Here is a 23,172-nt window from a genome sequence, read left to right as displayed (position 1 = left end):
GGTCTAGGTAGCACTAAAAAGGGGGTTTTGGGTTTTAGGGAATTAGGGGATTTTCGGATATATGTTTGAATGAAAATAATAGGATGTTACAATAATATAATATAATTCCAAGATTTAAAAAGCTCTTCCTGTTCTACAAACAGGAGAAAAACTTCAAGATCTTCTTTATATTTTTTAAGGATTTCTATACAGTCTAAGGATGGGGAATATCCCTTTTTAGAATGGGCTAGAAACAAAGTCACGTAAAACAAAGCATTTCACCAAATAATCAACTTCAATGGTTTTATTATCAAATTTTCTAGAAAGTAGTAGTATGATATTACAATCATACGACTTTTATTTCTTTGTCTATAAAGGTTCTTGAGGTTCTTTAAACCTTAAAAGGTTCTTAAACCTAAACTAATGCTTCTAAAGATATAGAATGTTTCCACTGTGTATCCTTTTATCGGGTGAAAGCCTTTTAAACTGGATTTTGTTGATGATTTGGCAAATTTTCCAGACCTAAGGGAGCACCTGGTGGAGCACTCTCTTAGCCACCGATGGGGCGACATTGTGGGTGTTTGTGGATGTGGAGGTGGCACCCCACACCTGCTATCTTATCGGGAGATATTGTACATTCTTACTTCGAACACCCGTACAAGCAATTAACAAACGATTCGGGGCTGCCATGGGGTACTCCCCTCACCTTCCGAAAACCCTTCGCCCCAAGCCCTCTAGACCCCAATCTCTCTCTGTGGGTTCTCTCCGAGATTCGGCCTTATCACCCAGCCGAATGGAAACGAGCCGATATTTAAGAATTCAACCCGTTCGTTGGGGCTTTCAGTGCTGTGTGATCATAAAACGGTGTTAGACGTGTTTGGGCCCTCCTCTATTCAACCCGAAGGGAACCCTGAAAAGCAAAAAAATCACAAATAATAAAAACAGAATATGGTTCAGTGATACGTACTACAAATGGATATTATTACGGCAGTGACAAGAACTCAAGTGCTACATAAACAGAGTCAGACCAAAGAACTGTAAACAGAATCCATTGGAATTCAGAATTCAATAACAAAGTGTACATTACCAGTGTGAACCACAAGTCAATAAAAAAAATAAAATTCACATTAAATCGAAGATACAATCATCGATTGGAAAGAATTGATACAACACTCAGAAGCATGAAATTAAGGTGGGTATTCTACTTCCAGGGAAGTGGGTCTCTGGGTATACGATTACCAGCTATACCAGCTGCTATCAATACCAACTTCCCCCCAAAATCACAGTTTCGTTGGAGCCTTCAAACGGCCCGATAAGCCAATGAAGGAACCGCCAATAATGGTTTCCTATCAGAGGACAGTACGAATGATATCATGGCGGAATATCCAATATATTTGTGCTATATTTAGTCACCGAATCAGACTTCCAGTCGGCCAGATAATACCAATTAACTATATGGTTTGACCTTTCAAAATCAATTTCCGATTCATTCGTGAAAGTCCCATATCAATGCTATCCAGAGATCCAATTATTAAACCTCGATTTTTGATATTTGCTGATGCAATCCCGTCCAGCACTGACGCATCTTGGTTGTCCGGGCTAATTACCTGGTCAACGAATTATTATCTCTGAATAAATTATACAATTTTATGGTTATTTGTTTAGATTAGTGGCACGTACTATTTGGCAGCTGTCAACCCGACTGTTTATTTGTTTTCTCCATCCAATTGTGGAGGCAGACTTTGTATGGCAGAGTTGTGTAGTTCCTTGTTGCCAGGCTGGGGATCGGGAGGAGGTCAATGGACACCGGTGGCGATTAGCTTGTTTATTGTAATCTGTCATAAATTCCTTTACTACATTTATAGGACCAGTTAAAATCAAGTATCAAATTACAGTTAGTACCGTAAATATTGTCACAGTCATCAAAAATACCCATACGATCGATCGATCGATGGAAACCAGAAATTGTGGGAAAAATTCTTGATTAAGTTTTTATTAAACGGGCCATAAAAATGATGGATAGGTTATGGCAAAGATTATAAAGTACATAGATGGGACATCAGGGCCCAAAACGGTCAACTTTTTGCGTCGAGCTTGTTGGTGAGGGGGGAACGCACATGCACACGATTCTATTTTTAGAACTCTTCACATGTATCCGTCAACAAAAATGTGAACCTATGTGTGTATGTGTGACTGCTCGCACGACGAAGTTAAAATGTTTTGGCTTCCAAATTTCAATTTCAATTTCTCATCGTTTCTGTTTACAATACGTCAAGTGGTAGTAGAACAAATAGTGCTTTTGTTCCGCGCTGATCGAGTCAGGGTGGTAGCCTAATGCGTAGAGTAATTGATCTCTGTACAATTTTTCTAGGTTCGAATCCTCCTTAGGATTTCGATGTTTTTCTTTTTTTTATTTATCTTTCAGCTCTTTCGATAGATTATATAAAATGAAAATGACTTGGTATATAAAGAAAATACTAAGGATATTAAAAATAGTATTAAGGATTCGGAAAATAATTAATACCCTAAATTTAGACATAGTTGGAAAATTTGTCTTAAAGGAACTGGTATTACTAAATAAAAGATATATAAGGAAAGCTGCTAAAAAAAAATTTTCAATTGGTCTATGGTATTAGAAGCGACAACATGAGCGGAACAAAGAAAAATTTAGCGATTTCTGGAATGAAATGCTGCGTTAAATCCTGCATGAAATCTAGGCGTCATTTTCCAAACCTAAAATTTTTTAAATTTCCGTCCGCGGATTTAATTTTAGGACAAGTATGGAGGGAAAAATGTGGCATTGTCTTGGAGGACTATAATAAGAATCTGAGAATTTGTGAAAACCATTTTTCGACGGCTTATATTGGGAAGAAGTTCTTGAAAAAGGAAGCTATTCCAACATTAAATTTGGATATGGCGTTGGAAGATGTGGCCTATGAGGAAACCTTTGAGCCAATCGGCGAAGCATATATTACAGAAGACCAGTGTAGGAAATGCGAAAAAATATTAAAAGCCAACAAGTTCTTTCAAAAAAAAAATCAAGCCCTATTAAAAAAAATTCAATATCTTCGAAAAAAATTATCACAAAGATATCCTTCAATTCGGCTTAAAAAAAAGGAAACTTCAAAAAGTGGTATTATTGACAGAATTGATTCCATTGAACACATTAGTCCAGAAACAAAAACGTTTTGCAAACTACTTTTGAGTAGACGACCCAAGGAGTACTCCCCAGAGGTACAATGGTTGGCCCAAAACATTTTCTATATGTCGCACTCAGCATATGCTTTTCTAAGGGACAATTTAAATTTGAACATGCCCCACGTAAAAACTCTATACCGATGGGCTCCTATGAAATTACTTCAACCGGGTTTTACAAACAATTCCTTTGAAAACTTAAAAAAAATGACTGCAGAAATAAAAAAAAATAATGATTTCCAAGTCGTCCTTGTGATGGACGAAATGGCAATTAGAAAAGAGTTGAGGTATAATGTTAATTTAGATTTAATAGATGGGTTTGAATGCGTAGGACTACAAAGAAATAATAAAATAGCTAACGAGACTTGCGTATTTTTAATAAAGTCAATCTTCTCAAATTGGAGTATGATTTTAAACTATTTTGTTTCCGAAAATGGCCTTTCAGCGAATGACCTATGTGAGATTATAAAACAAAATTTGAAAATTTTATTTAATTTAGGTATAGATGTAAAGGCCATAATATGTGATCAAGCTTCTGCCAACCGAAGTTGCTATTTTCAGCTCGGGGCTACTACGGAAAACCCTTTTTTTATATTTCAAAACAATCGTATTTATTGTATGTACGATTTTCCACATTTAATTAAATCATTAAGAAATGGTCTGCAGACCTGCGACTTAAATACACCAGACGGGCAGGTTAGCTACCAGGTCTTGAAGGAGTTGTGGCAGAAGGAAGAAGACCAAAAAACAAAAATGTGCCCAAAATTAACAAGAAAGCATATATTTCCAAACACCTTTGAGAAAATGCGAGTGAAATATGCGACACAATTGTTTAGTAAAACCGTTCAGGCGGCCATTAAAACCATTTGTGACACTGTGAAATTTAGTTCAGTCTCTAACGAAGTAGCCATATCTACTGCAGAATTTATAGAAAAGGTGGATAAAATTTTTGATTGCATGAATAGTGGGAGTTTATATGGACAAAATAAATACAGATCAGCGTTGCAAAAAAATAGCGAGTCATTGGAATATATAAAATATTTTAAGAATTATATAAAGGACGTTCATTTCGTAAATGAGAAAAAAAAAGTTTTCTTTTTGGATGGAATTGGGATGACTTTAAATGCTATTGTCATGTTATCTTCGGACCTTTTTAAGAGCGAAACTAAATTTTTTATTATGACAAAATCTTTTAACCAGGACTGCCTAGAAAATACTTTTGCTGTGCTAAGACAGAAGGGGGGAAATAATCATAATCCTTCAGTGGCTGAATTAAACTCGACTATGGCAAGAATAATGTCTTTTAAAGTTATTAGATATAGTTCATCTGCAAATTGTGAAATTGACGAGCCTCTTGAGCAACCATTTATATCAATGACCCCTGAACAAAATTCTTTTGACGAAGCTCAATTACTTGACGAAGACATCATAGACAGTTGCAACACAGATACCATACTTGACATTGATAATGACTATTTTGGATCTCTTAATTTTAACTTAAAACTTGTGTCTGAAAGGTATTTTATAGGTTATGTGGCCTCAAAGACCCTTCCAAAAATAAATTGTGACGCTTGCAAAAAAGATATAATAAAACAGGACGAAAGGATATCGGCGCCGAGTGAAATATTTTTATTCCACAAAAATTATCACTCGGATAGTGATTTCGGTAGTCTAATTGCCCCAACTCAATATTTTGTAAACGCCTCATCGACGCATATAGAAGTATTTGATAAGATTTTTAAACAACACCCAGAGGCGATTGGTTTAAGGGCCAAAATTGTAGAAGCATGTAAAAAATCGACACCAGTATACTTTGACGGAGATTGTAAGGATCACAAAATTAAAATATTAGAGTTTTTATTATTAGTTTTAATAAGAAAACATTGCGCGTGGGGTTTAGAAAAATGTAGCATTAAAGAAAAAAAATTAAAAATTATGTCCGGTAAATAAAGTTCCAAGGGAGTCCGTCCGCCATTTTGTCATCCACCACGTCCGATACTATTTTCCCCTTTCCGCTAATTTCTCATAATTAAATTAATAACAACATAATTATTTTTACAATAGTAACATTATGAATTTAAAAAGAATAATAATAAAGTTAATATAAACATATTAATAATGAAAACTAATAAAAGTGAATATTATAAAAACAATCATAAAAACAATCATAAAAAATCCATTTTCTTAATAACAGCATGAACCACCTTCTCTTACCCGTGGAATCGAACCCTGACCCTCAATGTTAAGGAGCGAGCGCTTTCCATCTAGGCTATCGTCGAAGTTGAATTTGTAATACTTAAAGTTGGTTATAAAGTTAGCGCTAGAATCCATACCAAAAACAGAGCTGACGAGTAAGGATAGTAGAAGATATTTCTGATCTCTTTGCTCTCACACTGGTTCGATTTGAACGTTTCAAACTTTCATCGTTCCAAAGATGTTACGATCTAAAAATAGAATTCTCTCTTTCCCTCTCTCATCTGCCAGCCGTTTGTCATGGAACCCGCTCTCAAATGTTTTCATTTACAGCGGGTTCCACGACGGAAAAAATGAAAACATTGAGAGCGGGTTCCACGACGCGGCCTGCCAAAATGCCGTAGAACCCGCACTTATAGACATTTTTACAGCGGGTTCCACTACGAACTGAGACGATGTTAAGGTGATTTTACAATTTTGTATTTTTTTTTATTGGATTATAAATTTAGGAAAACACATTAAAATAATAAAACAATAATATAAATAGATTTAAAATTAAAAAAAAATGGTTGTCCCGAGAAGGGTTTGAACTCGTTTTACTTTGTACACCAGCCAAGCACTCTACCACTGGGCTATTCCTCATTCTTTGTCGCGCGAAAAATTTCTCAAACTTAACTTGTCGCGCAATGGAACCCGCTCGTTCCAGCGGGTTCCACTGCTGGAACCCGCCATAGAAAATTTTTCTTTGTATGAGATGTCCCATCTATGTACTGTATAATCTTTGGTTATGGTTAGGACCGCCACAGATGGCCGCCGCGAAAAACATTTAAATCAGCCCCAGGAAGGGTTTCATCATAGATTGTCCATCGGCTCGAAAGGAGTGTGGATGTCGAGCCAAGTAATTCGATAAGGAGAAGAGTATTCGTATCGTATTCGTATCTGGAGTGGCGGGCGCCGACGATAAGGTCGTGGAATCAGCAAGAGCCATTGGTCTTGAGTAAGTTTTGGCAATCGTCCAATTAGAATTGCCGGCCATAAAATTGCAAGCGCCTTTTTCCCTATCCCCATCCGATTGGCTGCCCCCCCTCGACTCAACCTCAATGATTTTCACATGACTCGTAGAGTATATGGTGGAGATATCACTTCGCCTGGAGCAAAGTGCGTTAGCTTTTGGCATGGGCTTGCAGAATTTTTCCACTGTTCCAATGAATTAGTGCCATTAGTCAATGAAATAAATTGGCCATTAGATTGGCCCAATTAGTGGTTGAGGTTTGAGGTCTGGAATGCCTGGCTATGATGTCTGGCGATATCTCAAAACGTGATCCAATCAAAGTCCCAATTACCAAATATTCCACAATACCAGATCTCTATTGATTAATGGAGGTTCTGTTTGATTTCAATGTAAAGCCAGAGTCAGGTTTTTTGCTTTGTTAGGATGAACTGGCATTTTTAAAATATAGTTAGTCTAAAGTTCTTCTAAAACACTGTCTCTCTCTCTGGTTACAACGTCTGGGGAACTACACAACATTATTTCTAATTAAAGTTTGAACTACTGATTGGAAATATTACCTCTTCCAATGCGTCAGACAAGCTCCCAGACACCACCCCCTTTTTGGACCCCTGCCCTTCTCCATTTGGGGTCCATAGGAGCTTTATCTATTGCGTATTCTCAGTCGGGTAGTATAGTAAAAACCACGTAGTTCTCATCCGTATCTGTGTCTGTCTCGGGTGTGCTTCTGTGTGCTTTTAATTAAACATACATCACACAGGCAGTTCCGACGGAGCGTTAGGAGTTGGGTACATATACGTGGGTGAATGGTAGGTATATCTCGTGCCTTTTCGAGACTGTGTCTTTGGGGTGTATGCAAACACTTGTATTTGAGTATCTATATATAGTACGCTGATCGTGTTGACCGTGGGGATTGTTTTTCCTTAGAAGTCGTCGCCAAACAACCCGCTAAGTAAATTTGCCTTCGCTTCCACTTTTCTGCAGACTTTTGCGCTGTTTGCGCCAACAACCTTCAAAGCAGGCGGCGATCGGACAGAAGGAGGCCGAACTCCAGGCGGTGCATGATCACCACATGCTCAAGGACATGGCCAAGTCACCCTTCCGCGATACACCGGTAAAGATCCTGCTCCTGGGCACGGCCGAATCGGGCAAGACCACCATCATTAAACAGATGAGGATACTACATATCAATGGATTCACGGACGCGTAAGTCAACAAGGATATATTTTTATTATAATCTATATACTAAGGTAGTGTCTTATTCTGCCTTATAGTGAACGCCGTGATAAGGTACCTGAGATATACCAGAACATCCACGACAGTATCCTGCAATTGGTGGCTCAAATGGGAGTCCTCGGAATCGATTTCGGCAGTTGCACTAGCGAGCGATCAGCCGACTATATCCTCTCCCTGCCCAGCCTGGCCCCCGAATACATGAATGAGGTGAGTTTCGGTCTGTCAAGTATTCGTATCTGTACCGGGTATCTTATCCCTAGCTGCACTTCAGACACAGGGAAAACGACTTTGAAGTCGAATGGGACTTGCGTCAAATCTCTAGCGGCTTTCGGCCGATTCGTTATACCTTATCTTTCTATAGCGATTTGATTGATGGGCCATCCATTGGACAGCTAGGCGGGGAATGTGTCTGAAAAGTTTTCAAAACAAGTGTTTTGTAAATCGGACTTCCTGGCACAGCTTTATGTTTTTCAAGTTGCCGCACTGTCCCAGCTGCAGCGGTCTTTGGACATGATTCATCATCCACTTTCCCAAATCCACATACCCATACCCTATATATACATACAAGTATGTGGTTCTAACTCTACAGCCAGCGGTCATTATATGGCCTATGATAAGATTAGAAAATATAATAATGTACCATTCGGGCTTTAAACTGGGTGGGGGCTGGGCGGTACCTGCTGCCAGTCATTCAGGGTTTTATGTTTTACCCAGTGAGTAATCTGAATCTTTGAGAAATATGGCAAAAGTTAAGCACCTCTATGATATGGTGATTCGGTTCCGGTTGCCTGATTAGACAATGGCCCGATAAACACAAACCCACTTATTCCAACTGATTTTTTTGCCTACTGGTCGTGACTTTCTTTACATCATTAAACAATTAGTCTGCAATTCGATTAGAGGTTTCACAACTGAAGCCTTTTATTGCCAACTACTGCCAACCTCTTCCCGATTCTGAGAATAGTTTGATACCTTTATAATAGCTTTCTTTCGTAATTGTCTTACAACTTGGCAAACATCTGATTTTATTGCCTTTATCATAACTAAATATTTATTTTTTCTTTATTTTTAGGAGTACTGTGATCACGTCATGGCTCTCTGGAATGATGTGGGAATCCGCGCCTGCTACAATCGCTCCAATGAATTCCCTCTCCTGGATAGCGCGAAATAGTAAGTAATCCTTGAAAGATTTCATACCCTGGACTTCCATACTTACTCTTCTCTTATTTTTACTTCAGTTTCCTGGACAACTTTGAGCGGATCAGCGATGTTGAGTACATACCCAGCACCGAGGACATCCTGCACAGCCGGAAAATCACCACGGGCATCTCGCAGATCTCCTTCCGAGTGGAGATCCCCAAGAGCATGGGCGGCGGCGAGCAGGAGTTCCGCATGTACGATGTGGGTGGCCAGCGGGATCAGCGCAACAAGTGGATCCAGGTCTTCGAAGGCATCCAGGCAGTGCTGTTCCTCATCTCATGCAGCGAGTTCGATCAGAATCTGCGAGAGGATCCCACCCAGAATCGACTGCAGGAGGCCCTCAAATTGTTCCGAGCCGTGTGGCAGAATCGCTTCCTGGCCTCCGCCGGATTGATAGTCTTCCTCAACAAGTACGACATCATGGAGCGAAAGATCCGGGCTGGCAAGCACATTGTGGACTACTTTCCCGAGTACGAGGACTTCTGCAAGCGTCCCCAGCAAGACAATTGCTTCGATGAGAGCGACTGGACGAAGATGTTCATCAAACAGAAACTGGTGGACATCACCCAAGAACCCTTCAAGCGCCACTCGCGGAATCAGGTCGATCTGGGAACGTCGGAGCGGGAATGCTACTACCACTTCACCGTCGCCACGGACACACGGTGCATCAAGGATGTGTTCTGCGACGTCCAGAAGATGATCCTCTCGGAGAACGTGGCCGGAACGAGCCTGTTATAGATCGTTCGCCTCTCAAAAAATCAAGGGACTTCCCCGTGTCCCCGCCCAACTGTGATCTAGTAGGATATACCTTAAGTAGCCATGTAGGAGCCTTAGCTTGTAGTGGCATCGGACCAGTCATAGGTCATACGATGCCTGGTATAACGCTTTAATAAAAACTATTTAAATACTTTTCAAATAAGAAAGTCCTTTAAGGATTTATCTCACTTCTCGACAATCCAATGTTTTAATTCTTCTCTAAAGTGATGGGATCCCTTGAAAATGGTGTTTACCCCTATAGGGTCCACAGCGATGGCTATATCTTCCCCAATTCTCATCCGATTCTCAAGCGGAGTACCTTAAACGATTTCTAGATCGATTCGCCATCATTCTGCATCAAAATCCTGAGACAAAATATTTTTTCAATTTTTTGTCCATTTTTCCTGATGGGATCCCTTTAAAATGGGGTTTTCCCCTATAGGGTCCACTGTGATGGCTATATCTTCCCCAATTCTCATCCGATTCTCAAGCGGAGTACCTTAAACGATTTCTAGATCGATTCGCCATCATTCTGCATCAAAATCCTGAGACAAAATATTTTTTCAATTTTTTGTCCATTTTTCCTGATGGGATCCCTTGAAAATGTGGTTTTCCCCTATAGGGTCCACAGCGATCGCTATATCTTCCCCAATTCTCATCCGATTCTCAAGCGGAGTACCTTAAACGATTTCTAGATCGATTCGCCATCATTCTGGATCAAAATCCTGAGACAAAATATTTTTCAGATTTTTTGTCCATTTTTCGTTATGGGATCCCTTGAAAACAGGGTTTTCCCCTATAGGGTCCACTGTGATGGCTATATCTTCCACAATTCTCATCCGATTCTCAAGCGGAGTACCTTAAACGATTTCTAGATCGATTCGCCATCATTCTGCATCAAAATCCTGAGACAAAATATTTTTCAGATTTTTTGTCCATTTTTCCTGATGGGATCCCTTGAAAATGTGGCTTTCGCCTATAGGGGACCACTGTGATGGCTATATCTTCCCCAATTCTCATCCGATTCTCAAACGGAGTACCTTAAACGATTTCTAGATCGATTTGCCATCATTCTACATCAAAATCCTGAGACAAAATATTTTTCAGATTTTTTGTCCATTTTTCGTTATGGGATCCCTTGAAAACAGGGTTTTCCCCTATAGGGTCCACTGCGATGGCTATATCTTCTCCAATTCTCATCCGATTCTCAAGCGGAGTACCTTAAACGATTTCTAGATCAATTTGCCATTATTCTGCATCAAAATCCTGAGACAAAATATTTTTTAGATTCTTTTTCCATTTTCCCTGATGGGATCCCTTGAAAATGTGGTTTTCCCCTATAGGGTCCCCACTGATGGCTATATATATCGTTATATAAAATATAACGATTGGGTTGTGGTCTTAGATATTTATTTCCTAAAGCAAAGACTCAACCCACAGCTTGTGACGATTTTTACTTCACATAGAAATTTTACAAAAACATTCCAAAATTCAAGAGTTTCCAAAATTTCAAAATCAATTTATATATCGTAGACCCATTTTAACAGATAATTACGATCAAACATCAAGTCCTGGCTTATTTTTTAAAAGAAACCCACATCCCCATTTTGGAGGCACCACATCGTTATATTTCAGTATTTTTTTTTCGTTTGTGGTAAAATTCTTAGTTTTGTTTATGAGATCTTAATTTATTTATATGGACAGAATAGAAAACTTAATTAGTAAGTAATAGAAATTCAAGTTTAATTAAATTTAAAATTTAATTAGAGCGGAGAAGAAATTTCGCCATCCCTAGAAACTATCGTAAGATAATGCTCTTATCAGCGAACTGCTTAGGGAGGTCTGGTCACACCGAATGGGGGGTCTCGAAAGTTGGTTTTTTAAAAACCCTCCGTCCCCAAGTCAAAAAAAAACCGTCGAAGCGAGCAGACCGCAGATCCGCTTTGCGCCGGCATAATCGAGGAAATCGCTGCTGGGTAAAAGTGTTATTAAACAAAACGTGTAACGCGTGCGTTGAACGCCCAATAGTAGTTTGGCCAGCGATTTGCCAGAGGAGGCGCAACAAAAGTAAATATAAAGCCATTTGCCGCATTTTCTGTTTTTCTGTTTCCGTGCAAATTAGTGAGTGATTCCGTCGTGTTTTCCGTGTCGTGGTGGTTGCTATCGTACTCTCTTCGCCGATGCTGTGAGAGAGGGCGGCTCTTTGGCCAGGCTTGGATGATTTAACGTGTATTTTTATCCCAAAAACATTTCACAGTTTCTTTACTTTATCGATTACATCGTGCTGTGCTCCATGGCAAGTTCAGGAGCAAATCATATATAAGTAGGAAAAAGTTAAAGCGAAACGCGTGTTTTTTTCGCGAGAGCATAATATAAGACGGGCTAGGTGGTGGGGGGGAGGGCGAGTAGCGAGAGAGAAGAGAATTATGGTGTGATGTTTTGGAAACACGAAAAAAATTTCTAGTGAAATTTTTGAAAGCGCTGCAAAAAAAAAAACCGGATATGTTGCCGACCTAAAGAGAGAGAAAAAATAAAAAACCAACCAAAAAAAAGCTTTTAAAGCCAAGCTTAACCAAAAACGAAATCACCTGTGAGCGAGTAAAAGAGTGTAAGAGTGTTGGAGTGTGAATGCGTAGGCAACTGTCGCGTGTCTGGCATGCAATTAGGCATTCAAATAATTTCCCTCCCACCGGCAGGCGCCTCATTTGTATTTCTGTTTTGTATATTTGCGGTTTTTTTTCTATTTCTTCTATTGCTGTCTTTCTGCTTGCTTATGCATGCATTCCTTCCGAGTTCTGTTCGCACGAGACTTGACAAACTGAGAGATTGGCCGACTGAGCAATTGACCAGGCATGGCCGCCAGAATGGCGCGCTCTCTCTCTCTCTCTCGCTATTGTGCCGCCTTTCCCGCCCCATAAAATCTCCCAAGCAACACACAACAAAAAAAAAACACCCTAGTTACAGTTACAGCAGCCCACCGTCACCGCGTCCCCTTCTCCAGCCTAGTTTGTGTATCTATGCTTGGGCACGAGGTGTGAAAAGCGTGGAAGAAAAGCGGAAGATGACCACAAAGCGTGCGCCATTCATGAATCTCGAGCTTGAAGAGAGCAAGAGAGAGAGAGTGATAGTGGGTGGATGAGATGAGGAGGGGGAGTAGTGGGGCGGAAGGACGCTCTCATGGACCAGCTAGTGGGTTATTTTCGCAAAATCAATGGAGGGGCTTTATGGGGCCAAGGCGAGAAGAAAGCGGGCTGGAGTGCGGTGGGGGTGTTGGGACGGGATGCGGGATGAAGGGGAAAGGAAGGTCGCAGCGGCGAGCCGAGAAATTTATGCGACACACGGTGCGCTTTAATATGACGGGTGTGTGTACGTGTGTGTGTGTGTGTGTTGGAAAGAGAGATGTGGGGGAGTGGCGCGCGGGCGGAACTATTGTGAATTCAACTTTGAATATCTTCGTTACGTGAGGCAGAGATTCCAGATATTGGCAGTAATGGAAGTCCCCAGAATGTTAAATAATTGAGTTTTAAAAAAAAATAATGACTTAAAAGTATATATTATATGGTTATTTGAAGTTATATTATATATATTGGTATATATAAGATATAGGATACTGTAAGTGTAAGGATTGGAACTAAAAGTATGGACATGGCTGTCATTTGTGAGAATTATAGAGTAGAAGGACCTTGAAATGGCCTTGTTTGGATTGAAAATTATGAAAAATATTGGAATTAATAAGGAAAATATTAAATTTTAATTAAAACTGCTCTAAAAAGTGATACTCTTATTGATAAACTCTAATAATTAAGCTTAAAATACATTAATTCCTGCCAAGTTTAAAATATAATTTTAATGAAAAGTTCCTCTTTAATAACCTGCAATATAAACCCCTTTACTTTCCTCCCATAGCTGGACATATAAACCCTGCAACTTAGCCACCATACAGACCCATCCAACCCACCAGCCTACCAGTCCAGCCCAGCCAGACCAGCACAATGATCAACATGGACATCAGCGTGACCCCCAACTACTCGTACATCTTTGACTTCGAGAACGACTTCATCCACCAGCGGACACGCAAATGGATGCTGGAGAACTGGACATGGGTGTTCTACTACTGCGGCATCTACATGCTGGTCATATTCGGGGGTCAGCACTTTATGCAAAATCGGCCGAGGTGAGACATGTGTTTTCATTATAACTTGACTGGCTTTTTTGCAAAATCAGCTAAAAAATTCTTATAATATATATATAGGTATAGGTAATTTCCCCTGGGGCCCAACCTTGAGATTGGGACTGGAGAGGGAGGAGTGGCTGTTGTGATTGTTAATTACGCCCACCAATCTTAACCCACGCCCTCATAGACTTTGGCCAGTTCTGGCTGTGTATGTTTCCTTGGAAACCCTGGCATTTGTTCTCGAGAAAGTCTATGATGTTATTTCCACGACAGCTGTTCCGGTTTCCACCAACTATAATTATATGAAATTATAGCTAATCAATCGATCATTAGGTGTGGGTGGGTGGAGGTGGATAGATTTCATTCCTGCAGTCTCAATTACACAATAATTGCATTAAAATGTGCATTTTCCTCCACACGCAGCACAACCACCCATCCACCCACACTTGAAAAACAAATATTGGCTTTAAGTTCTACGATTTTGTGTAATTTTTTGGCCATTTTCCATAACAACTACCATGTCTCGGACTACTACTACCTGTTACCTAGTCTTCAATTGCCATTTCGTGCCGACAATTGTCTCGCTTTGGGGGCTACCCCCTCCTCCCTCCTGTTTCTAATTGTCGTCATCGGGTTTTGTGGCCAAAAAATAAGTTTCAGGCCTCGTGACATGCCATTTATGGGGCCATGATCCAGTCTTTTTTCTGATTTATTATCAGACGGAGAATATTCCTAAAAAGATACCTATTTAAGCTTGACTAACTTCACTAGCTTTTGGAAAAAATATATGCTTATATAATTATTGGAGAAGCGAAACCCTACCCACACTTGTCCCACGCTTCTGGGAATTATAATAGGGGCTTGGCCAATAGAGATCTGCCGGTTGGTTAAGACTTTAGTGGTCAGAGGTGTTGCTACTTTTCCAATATTGTCCCACATGGTTGTACATACAAGTGGACTTGGTACAGAGAGGTGTGAATTAAGGGCCTTACCCTAGGGTCTAGGGTCTAGACTTAAGGGCTAACTTTAAGACTTAAAAACAATTACAGTAGAACCACGTGTTTGCCTTAAACAGATTCTGTTTTTGTCTATATAGACATGAATACTCCTATATATATATATATATATATATATATATACAATGTATAAGGTAGCGAAGCCGGCTGGTTTTGTTATCAGGCCTTTGGCATTGTCACTACCTTGCTTTTCCATTGGAAATATTTCTGGTCTGGTTCTGGTCTTATCATCAGCACACACTCTTTCCAAAAGCCCCCTCGAACACGCCATACACTCCCCACTATCCCACTGGTATCCCAAAACCAACCCACATGGCATAAGCTCCGAGCTGTTCATTACTCTCGTTCTGGGTTTTCGGGGTAATTGGTTATGATATCACTTGGTTATGATTCACCACTATTATGACCGCGAGTGTATGCTTTTATTTAAATATTTTTAGAGAGAGTCCATCGTCCAATGCATTCTCCACCTCGTCGGTGGTTTTCCTCTAATATGTAGTTAGTTTTTCTCTGCTTTTCACTCGTTTCGGACAGTGAGCCATTAAAGTCATTAAACTGATTAGGTTTATAGGTAGTACACGCCATGTACTCGTTGTTTTTTTTATTTTTTACATGTTTGGAGCAAAGTTCAGTTTGGGGGGGCATATGAAGTGGCATGCAAGAAGTGGGTGTGTCGGGACTGAACAAAAAAAACCACCCACTGGAGTTGCCATGAAGGACGATGGCAGGACATTCACTTATCCAGAGTCCCCTTTTTGAAGAACTACCCAGTGGCGGCAGTAGAAGGGTTTTCCAGAAATTCTTAAATATTTTAAAGAAAGACTGGTTGGAAGACTGGCTGGGCTTTAAGGTCTCTTCTGGTTCTGTAACTACAGATTTGGAAAAACTGGAAAACCAACTACCTGTAAGCCAGTGTTTCTTTTGGGCTTTGCGTGTGGCAGCCTTATATGGCTGTCAGGTGGGTGAGAAAATAGTGTGGGGGCACCGGAGCTTACCGCTTACACTGAAGTTTGTATATTTTATTTAATTTTGATTGATTAAATCATTCAGTTGCCTAGTTGCCTAGGCAGTAGGTTCTTCCTGGCGTCTCTGAACTCCAAGTGTGACGAGGACATTGGAGTTCAGAGACACCAAAGACCCATGGAAAGTGTCCTTTAATGTTTCCCCAACACGCTACCTTAGAGGGCGGTAATACACTGCTCCAAAATACATAGAAGTTTGCTTTGTTTTTCTGTTCAAATGCGGAAATTATGCAACTGCACAATTATATAAAAATTGGCGAATTAAATAATAATTGCCGCAATGACAGGCGAATTGAAGTCGACACCCTGTGAGGGGCACCTGCGATTATTGTCGCAATTACCAGCCAGCATTTAGTTAACTTGGCTAACAATTACCTAGCCCCGAACGGCGATAGAAATCCAACTGAGAAGAAAGAGGCAAAGAAAGGTGTTGCTCTGAAAGTGAAACTAAAGTTTATTTGGGCTATATGTGTGTATATATGTCCATATATTAACAAGAAATTAACGGCAACCGTTAACGCAAACAGTTGGCCAAGAAATGCGGCCGCTGACAAGCAAATCTTGTTAAAGTATGTCACTTTAGGCCGCATTTCTTTGATGGCCATCTGCCTTTGATCTTGGTAAAGCTCTCTCTCTCTCTCTCTCTATATAGGCCCTTTTAGATCTATGGTATACTTCCTCTTCTTTTAAATTTTATGGTCAACAGCATCTTGGTATCAGGCCACTTTTACTTTCCACCTGGCCCTCGAAAATAACTTGTTTTGACGGGTTTTCTTGGCTTTCTTGGGTATGGTATGGTATTGAGAGCTTATCGGCCACCTGTTGGTGATTCTAGCCATGATTCAGAGGTAATACTTGACAGAAAAATAATTGAAGCTATCTCTGAGTCATTGGGGATATCATCCTGATAAGGTTGAGACTTAAGGATCTTAGGTATTTGGGAATTATTAAAGAAATATGAACTAACTAGCTATTAGCTCTATTTTTTGTCTAGAAACTTAATGATAACTAAATCCAATTACTAAAATATCACTAAATAAGGAAGTACCTCTCTTAATAAAGCTTAATCTTAAGCTTAAAAATAGTAACCTTTTTTTTTAAACAATCTCTAAAAAGAAACCTTTAACCTTTCCTCTCCAAAAACCTTTCACAACCTTTTTAAATTAGAAACCCCCCTTTGAAGCCAACTTGGTCAATGCCTTTGACATCCAATCTGGACAGCCAAGGCATAATGATGAATAATAATTAAAAAAATAAATTCAAAGCAAAAAAAAAAAAACCTTAATTATGGCTCAACATAAACCCAGAAAGCTACAAAGAGTTTTGCAACCGAAAGCCAAAATAAAAAATTTAAAAAAAACCCTGTCGCATCAATTTCGCTTTAATGTTGCGAATTTTTTTTTGCAAAACATTTCCATAATACATTATGTATATGTCTTTGATTGGAAAAGCTTATGTATTAATGGATGAACTCTAGTCGGAGGTTAAAACGGGCCAGAAAACTAAGCCAAATTCAAAGCAAACGGTCAATAATCAATTGACCAACTTTTATTGTTGCTTTTTTTGCAGTGCTTTGTTTTCTTTTTTTTTTCCAGCTTTTGTTGACTTGCATAATGTATGGGTTTATATAGTATATAGTATAGTATATATGGCATGTCTCCCCGTCGTCGTCGTCGTCGACTTTTGTTTACATATTTTGCAAAATCAGGTTTTAAAGCTCCCCATCTTTCTATGACTCGACTCTTGGCTCTGTCTCTTGGGGGTTATGCAATTTTTGCCACAAAGTGAAAAGCAAAAGAAAGTTCATCATCATCAAGCTTCCCTTAAGATTGTGCTTCATCATCGTGATTAGGTGATTTTCTCCTTATAATATATAGGAGCTATATATTAGCTTATCGGGCAGATCGCAAACTCCCCAGGAACCAAACAACTGGCACCCAGCATCGTTTCCCCGAACACAAAAGTAGGTGCCGGTTCACTCTGCCGGACGCCACCTGTCGGTCAGGATTGGGGGACGACCTGTGCCCTTCCAAAAATTGTAGCTTCAAGAGATGGCTGGTTGAGAGCCATCCCTCTGCCTAGAAGCCAACACTACCAAGCGATTAGCAAGGCAAAATTGGTTTTCCTTACTCATTAGTTTGAGGCACGAGTTGGCCAGAGTCTGTGGCAGGAAGCTCATGAGAGCGCAGCTAGAACCAGTTGCGAATTTTTGGTGCGCCATGGGGGAGAAGCTTTTATGAGAGGGGGTAGATTTTTGATTTAGGGAAGAATAGGACTTGTTTTGGGTAATTTTAGGGGGGGAATAGTAGCCAATAAATTTAAATAAATGCCTAATATCTTAAGAATGTTGAGGGTTAATGTTTTAGTTTGAAAATCTTTTAAAAAAATCATTTTTTCAAGGTCTGTTCTTATCATAACTCTAAAACTACTCAACCAATTGTTTTGAAATTTGAAACACAACTTTAGGATATATTTTAACAGATAATCCTATAGAGTTTATGCATTAAAATGTATTTATTTTATAATATAAACTAAAACATTGATTAGATCTTTTATAAAAGCCTTTATAATTCAATATTTTTTAATAACTTTCCTTGCTTATCTCCTCCTAAACCCATCCTAGTTGATGGACTTATTTTGCTGGCATTGAGCTTAATTGTGATTAATATAAGCGACATTTTAAGATTCCCAACTAGAACACATGGAACTCGTAGAACTCAATTCCTTAGATGAGCACTTCCGCTCCAGCGGTGGCCTGGCTGCCTGCCCCACCGTTGCACCTCTCTCTGAGAAACGCAGCTTAATTGCCTATTACGTGGTCTGAGGTTTATAGTTCTAAGGTTCTGAGACCAGTCTCCGATAAAAGTCAATCTTTATGACTCGGTTTTGGGGGTATATATTACTCAGTATAGATCGATAAACCAGCCTGCTGACGCACTTTCCGGCTGAAAAAAAAACAAAAACAAACACTTTCCATATTTGCTCTCAACTTTCGACTCAAGTATTTGGCAGATACATCACTTGTTTGAATTACCAGCCGGTGTGAAAGGTTAAAGAAATCAATTTTTTCGGTTGGACATTCAGTTGGAAAATGTTGATAACAAAAATCACATACTTTTTGGTTTAATTGCCTACGTTTCTGTGTGTGTGTGAGTTGTGGGACTTTTTATGACTAACCCTCGGATCCCCTCGTACCATCTGGTATATATATGTATGTAGAGGGTACTTTGATAAGGTCTGCTGATTGATTTGCCAGCCCATCGATTGCGTAAACTTAATTACTAATAGCAGATTAAGTAAACAGTATTTAGAATCAGTTCTTAGTTGTGAATTAACTCAAGGGCTGATATGGTTAGACTCTGGGAATGATTCCCGAAGGCGGAATCTCTAAAAAGAATTCTTAAGAATCGCTAATTAAAATGCTAAACAGGTCTCTGGGTTGAGTGGTCTCCACAAAACAGTCTTCAAATCATCATCTCTCCCTGTAATCAGTGGAAATTGCAATCCCCGAGCCCAGACTATACTTTAAGTGGCCTGACTGACAACAACTCATATTATCTGTACTATTGGGACGCATTCTGGGATCAGGCCATTATTATTTTGATGATCAAGCAAATCACTAATGCCGGCTGGTGCACTTTTCGGTGACCTTGTTGCAGTTGGCAGTTGGGTTGTTGCGGGTTGATGTCATTCCATTATACATTACACAGAAAATATTCGCACAAATATTCGAAATGCATACAATAAATAGTGCCCACCTACCAACCCAGTACTTGATCTTTGGCTGTCACGCTCGTCTAGGACGTCGAGATAATTGGAAAATTTATTTTTTTTAAAGTTTGTTGATCTTTGTTGAATGTTTATACCGTTTGCATTAGTTAGCACCTATTAGTGCGGGTAAATATGCATAAATGAAGTGACAACGGACGTTATATTATTGAATATATATATGTATACGTCTCGGAAGTGCAATGGGGTCAATGGGAAAGTTCTAGCAGAATCCGAGATTTAGTACTTTTCCATTAAAATCTTTCCATCTTTTTTTTTGTAATACAGATTTCAACTTCGAGGTCCTCTGATCATATGGAACACAATGCTGGCCATGTTCAGCATCATGGGTGCTGCTCGTACTGCCCCGGAGCTGCTGCACGTGCTGCGTCACTACGGACTCTTCCACTCCGTTTGTGTGCCCAGGTTGGTGTTAACCCCAGACCCAGACCCGGCTCAAGGTCACTAAACCTGACCGATGGGCTGAGACAAACTTGATTTCCGATCACTGACCGATATTAATCTCCGATCTCCCCTCCAGCTACATCGAACAAGATCGCGTTTGCGGCTTCTGGACCTGGCTCTTTGTGCTCAGCAAGCTGCCGGAGCTGGGCGACACGATATTCATTGTGCTCCGCAAGCAGCCTCTGATCTTCCTGCATTGGTGAGTACATCTACAAGTATACAAGCTTTGAAATGTTTTATTAATTAAAGTATAACCTGACGTATTAGGTACCATCACATCACCGTGCTGATCTACTCGTGGTTCAGCTACACGGAATACACCAGCTCGGCACGCTGGTTCATCGTGATGAACTACTGCGTCCACTCGGTGATGTACAGCTACTATGCCCTGAAGGCGGCCCGCTTCAATCCGCCCCGGTTCATTGCGATGATCATCACGTCACTGCAGCTGACGCAGATGATAATCGGTTGTGCGATCAATGTGTGGGCCAACGGATTCCTGAAGACACACGGCACCCAGTCATGCCATATCTCGCAGCGCAACATCAACCTCTCGATCGCCATGTACTTCAGCTACTTTGTACTGTTTGCGCGCTTCTTCTACAAGGCTTACCTGGCGCCCGGCGGTCACAAGAGCCGGCGCATGGCTGCCTCCCTGGCGGCCCAGAATGCGGTCAAGCAGTCGAGCAGTCCGCCCCAGGACAGGGATGTCACCTCAAAGTTCATGGTTGGCGGCGAGGATCAGGCCGCCTATCTGCGCAAGACCAAGGCGCAGTAAAGGAGACCGACCTACCCATATCCCCTACCTACCATTTCCCTATCACTCTCCCTGTTAACGGCTAAGGACATTTATTTATGTAGCGAGGTGTACGAGTTGTTTTTTAATTTTAATCCCGGGTGGCACACACACTGTAACTGCAACACACACACGGTTGGATTGTCGGGAGACAGTTTAATTTTTAATTTAAGAAAAAAGTTGTACCGACACAGGCATGCAAGCGATACTTTATATATCTTGAAAGTGTATATAAAAAAAAAATAGAAAGCAAAAGCATATAGAATATGTGTGTACGCAATGGGGTTTCATCGGAGCATCGGTCGAACAATCTAGGAGTATAGCATTAAACTTTCACACACCTCAGGCATTGATTTAAAATCTGTAGACAATTTCTACCAAAGTAGAATATTAAAAAAAAGGGAAAAGGATGCTTGCTTTACCCCAGACGAGTCAAGGATATATACATATAGTTCTACACATGCCAGTTCTGAACGTGTTGTGTTGTTGTCAAGCCCAAAGTCGTATATATATATATTTTTGTAATATATCATTTGCAGAAAATTAATTGACAGATAGTTTTGCCTTCTCAGGTGGGAAAAAATTTAGTGAAAATTGTCAGAAAAGTTTAGATGCCAAAAGCTTGGCTTTTCCGAAAAAATGAAAACAAAAAAAAAACACATTTCAGTAGTGTGGGGTCTGAGAACTTTGTACTCTTAAGTCTATACGCATATATATATATATATATATTTATAAACCTATATTAACGAAATATTAAAAACCAAGAACAGAAAACTATAAGTTAGTCTATTGTTCCAAGATCCAGAGCGCAAATTGTTATTGTAATGTTTTTGAAAAAGTTTCTGAAGAAAATGCTTTTTTGGATTATTTTGGTAGAATCGTAGTAGTTCCAAAATGACAATTCGAGTAAAATGGTTCGATTCTTTTCGAAGGGAAGGCATTTATTTTAGTTAGCCTGTGTTGAATGCATTTTTTTGTATAATTTTCAAAGAATAACTTGCTTAGAAGAATAAAAAAATAAAACAAATAGTTTCTACAAAAACAAAAGTCCTTGAACGAAAAAAACAGAGAAAATGAAAAATTATATTTATATTTTTAAGCAAAAAGAGAAAAGAAACATAAAAAACAACATAGCGATACCAAGAAATTAAAAAACAAAAGCAAAAGTCCTACTTGAAAAGTTAGTTTTTAGTGTAAACTTTAACTGAAAATGAAGCTGAACGAGGATCGTGTGAATGGAGAGAAGGATAGTTTACTCTGAAGGGAGCGAAAGTGAAATTGAAACGAACAAATTTGAAATTTTTGTCGGGTATACATACTAAACAAAACTAAGCATAACAAAACTTAAGATGCAAAATGATAAAACCAACGGATAAATAAAACGTAACAAATGGAAAAGGATGGAAGAATTAAGCTGGTGTTTTTATTTTTATTTTTATTTATGGGGGCTACATGGCTATATATTCTCCAATTCTCAAGCGGAGTACCTTAAACGATTTCTACATCGATTCGCCATCATTCTGCATTAAAATCCTGAGACAAAATACTTTTTAGATTTTTTGTCCATTTTTCCTGATGGGTTCCCTCGAAAATGGGGTTTTCCCCTATAGGGTCCACTGTGATGGCTATATCTTCCCCAATTCTCATCCGATTCTCAAGCGGAGTACCTTAAACGATTTCTGAATCGATTCTCCACCATTCTGCATCAAAATCCTGAGACAAAATATTTTTTAGATTTTTTGTCAATTTTTCCTGATGGGTTCCCTCGAAAATGGGGTTTTCCCCTATAGGGTCCACTGTGATGGCTATATCTTCCACAATTCTCATCCGATTCTCAAGCGGAGTACCTTAAACGATTTCTACATCGATTATCCATCATTCTGCATCAAAATCCTGAGACAAAATATTTTTTTGATTTTTTGTCCATTTTTCCTGATGGGATCCCTGAAACTGCGCTTCTCCCCTATAGGGTCCACTGTGATGGCTATATCTTCCCCAATTCTCATCCGATTCTCAAGCGGAGTACCTTAAACGATTTCTAGATCGATTTGCCATCATTCTGCATCAAAATCCCGAGACAAAATATTTTTTAGATTTTTTGTCCATTTTTCCTGATGGGATCCCTTGAAAATGCGGTTTTCCCCTATAGGGTCCACTGTGATGGCTATACCTTCCCCAATTCTCATCCGATTCTCAAGCGGAGTATCTTAAACGATTTTTAGATCGATTATCCATCATTCCGCATCAAAATCCTGAGACAAAATATTTTTTTGATTTTTTGTCCATTTTTCCTGATGGGATCCCTGAAACTGCGCTTCTCCCCTATAGGGTCCACTGTGATGGCTATATCTTCCCCAATTCTC

The 23,172-nt window shown here is 39.7% G+C and overlaps 2 protein-coding genes and 1 non-coding gene across 4 annotated transcripts; 2 read left to right on the top strand and 1 right to left on the bottom strand.

Moving 5' to 3' along the window:
• The first annotated feature begins 840 nt into the window (after positions 1 to 840).
• Galphaf (G protein alpha subunit f) lies at positions 841 to 9,756 on the top strand. Its single transcript, XM_017231997.3, has 5 exons — positions 841 to 1,171; positions 7,361 to 7,582; positions 7,651 to 7,819; positions 8,685 to 8,782; positions 8,851 to 9,756. The coding sequence occupies exons 1-5, from the start codon at positions 1,161 to 1,163 to the stop codon at positions 9,548 to 9,550; spliced, it is 1,200 nt and encodes a 399-aa protein (XP_017087486.2). The 5' UTR covers positions 841 to 1,160; the 3' UTR covers positions 9,551 to 9,756.
• Positions 9,757 to 11,051: 1,295 nt separating this feature from the next.
• Baldspot (elongation of very long chain fatty acids protein baldspot) lies at positions 11,052 to 22,218 on the top strand. Of its 2 annotated transcripts, none has more exons than XM_070279956.1 (5): positions 11,052 to 11,289; positions 13,475 to 13,742; positions 19,837 to 19,974; positions 20,090 to 20,212; positions 20,281 to 22,218. In XM_070279956.1, exons 2-5 carry the CDS (start codon positions 13,561 to 13,563, stop codon positions 20,789 to 20,791), a joined length of 954 nt encoding a protein of 317 aa, XP_070136057.1. In that variant the 5' UTR covers positions 11,052 to 11,289; positions 13,475 to 13,560; the 3' UTR covers positions 20,792 to 22,218. The 2 variants fall into 2 exon arrangements, with proteins under 2 accessions (XP_070136057.1, XP_017087661.2); XM_017232172.3 differs by lacking the exon at positions 11,052 to 11,289 and adding an exon at positions 11,431 to 11,635.
• On the bottom strand, positions 17,710 to 17,927 carry LOC122320969 (U12 minor spliceosomal RNA). The gene has a single exon (XR_006245913.1). It is a non-coding gene; the product is annotated as a U12 minor spliceosomal RNA (small nuclear RNA).
• Positions 22,219 to 23,172: the final 954 nt, after the last annotated feature.

This window comes from Drosophila bipectinata, chromosome 3L (assembly GCF_030179905.1).
Source record: "Drosophila bipectinata strain 14024-0381.07 chromosome 3L, DbipHiC1v2, whole genome shotgun sequence".
NCBI lineage: Eukaryota > Metazoa > Arthropoda > Insecta > Diptera > Drosophilidae > Drosophila > Drosophila bipectinata.
The sequence above is the reverse complement of the archived record's forward strand: the minus strand, read 5'-3'. Positions and strand labels throughout refer to the sequence as shown.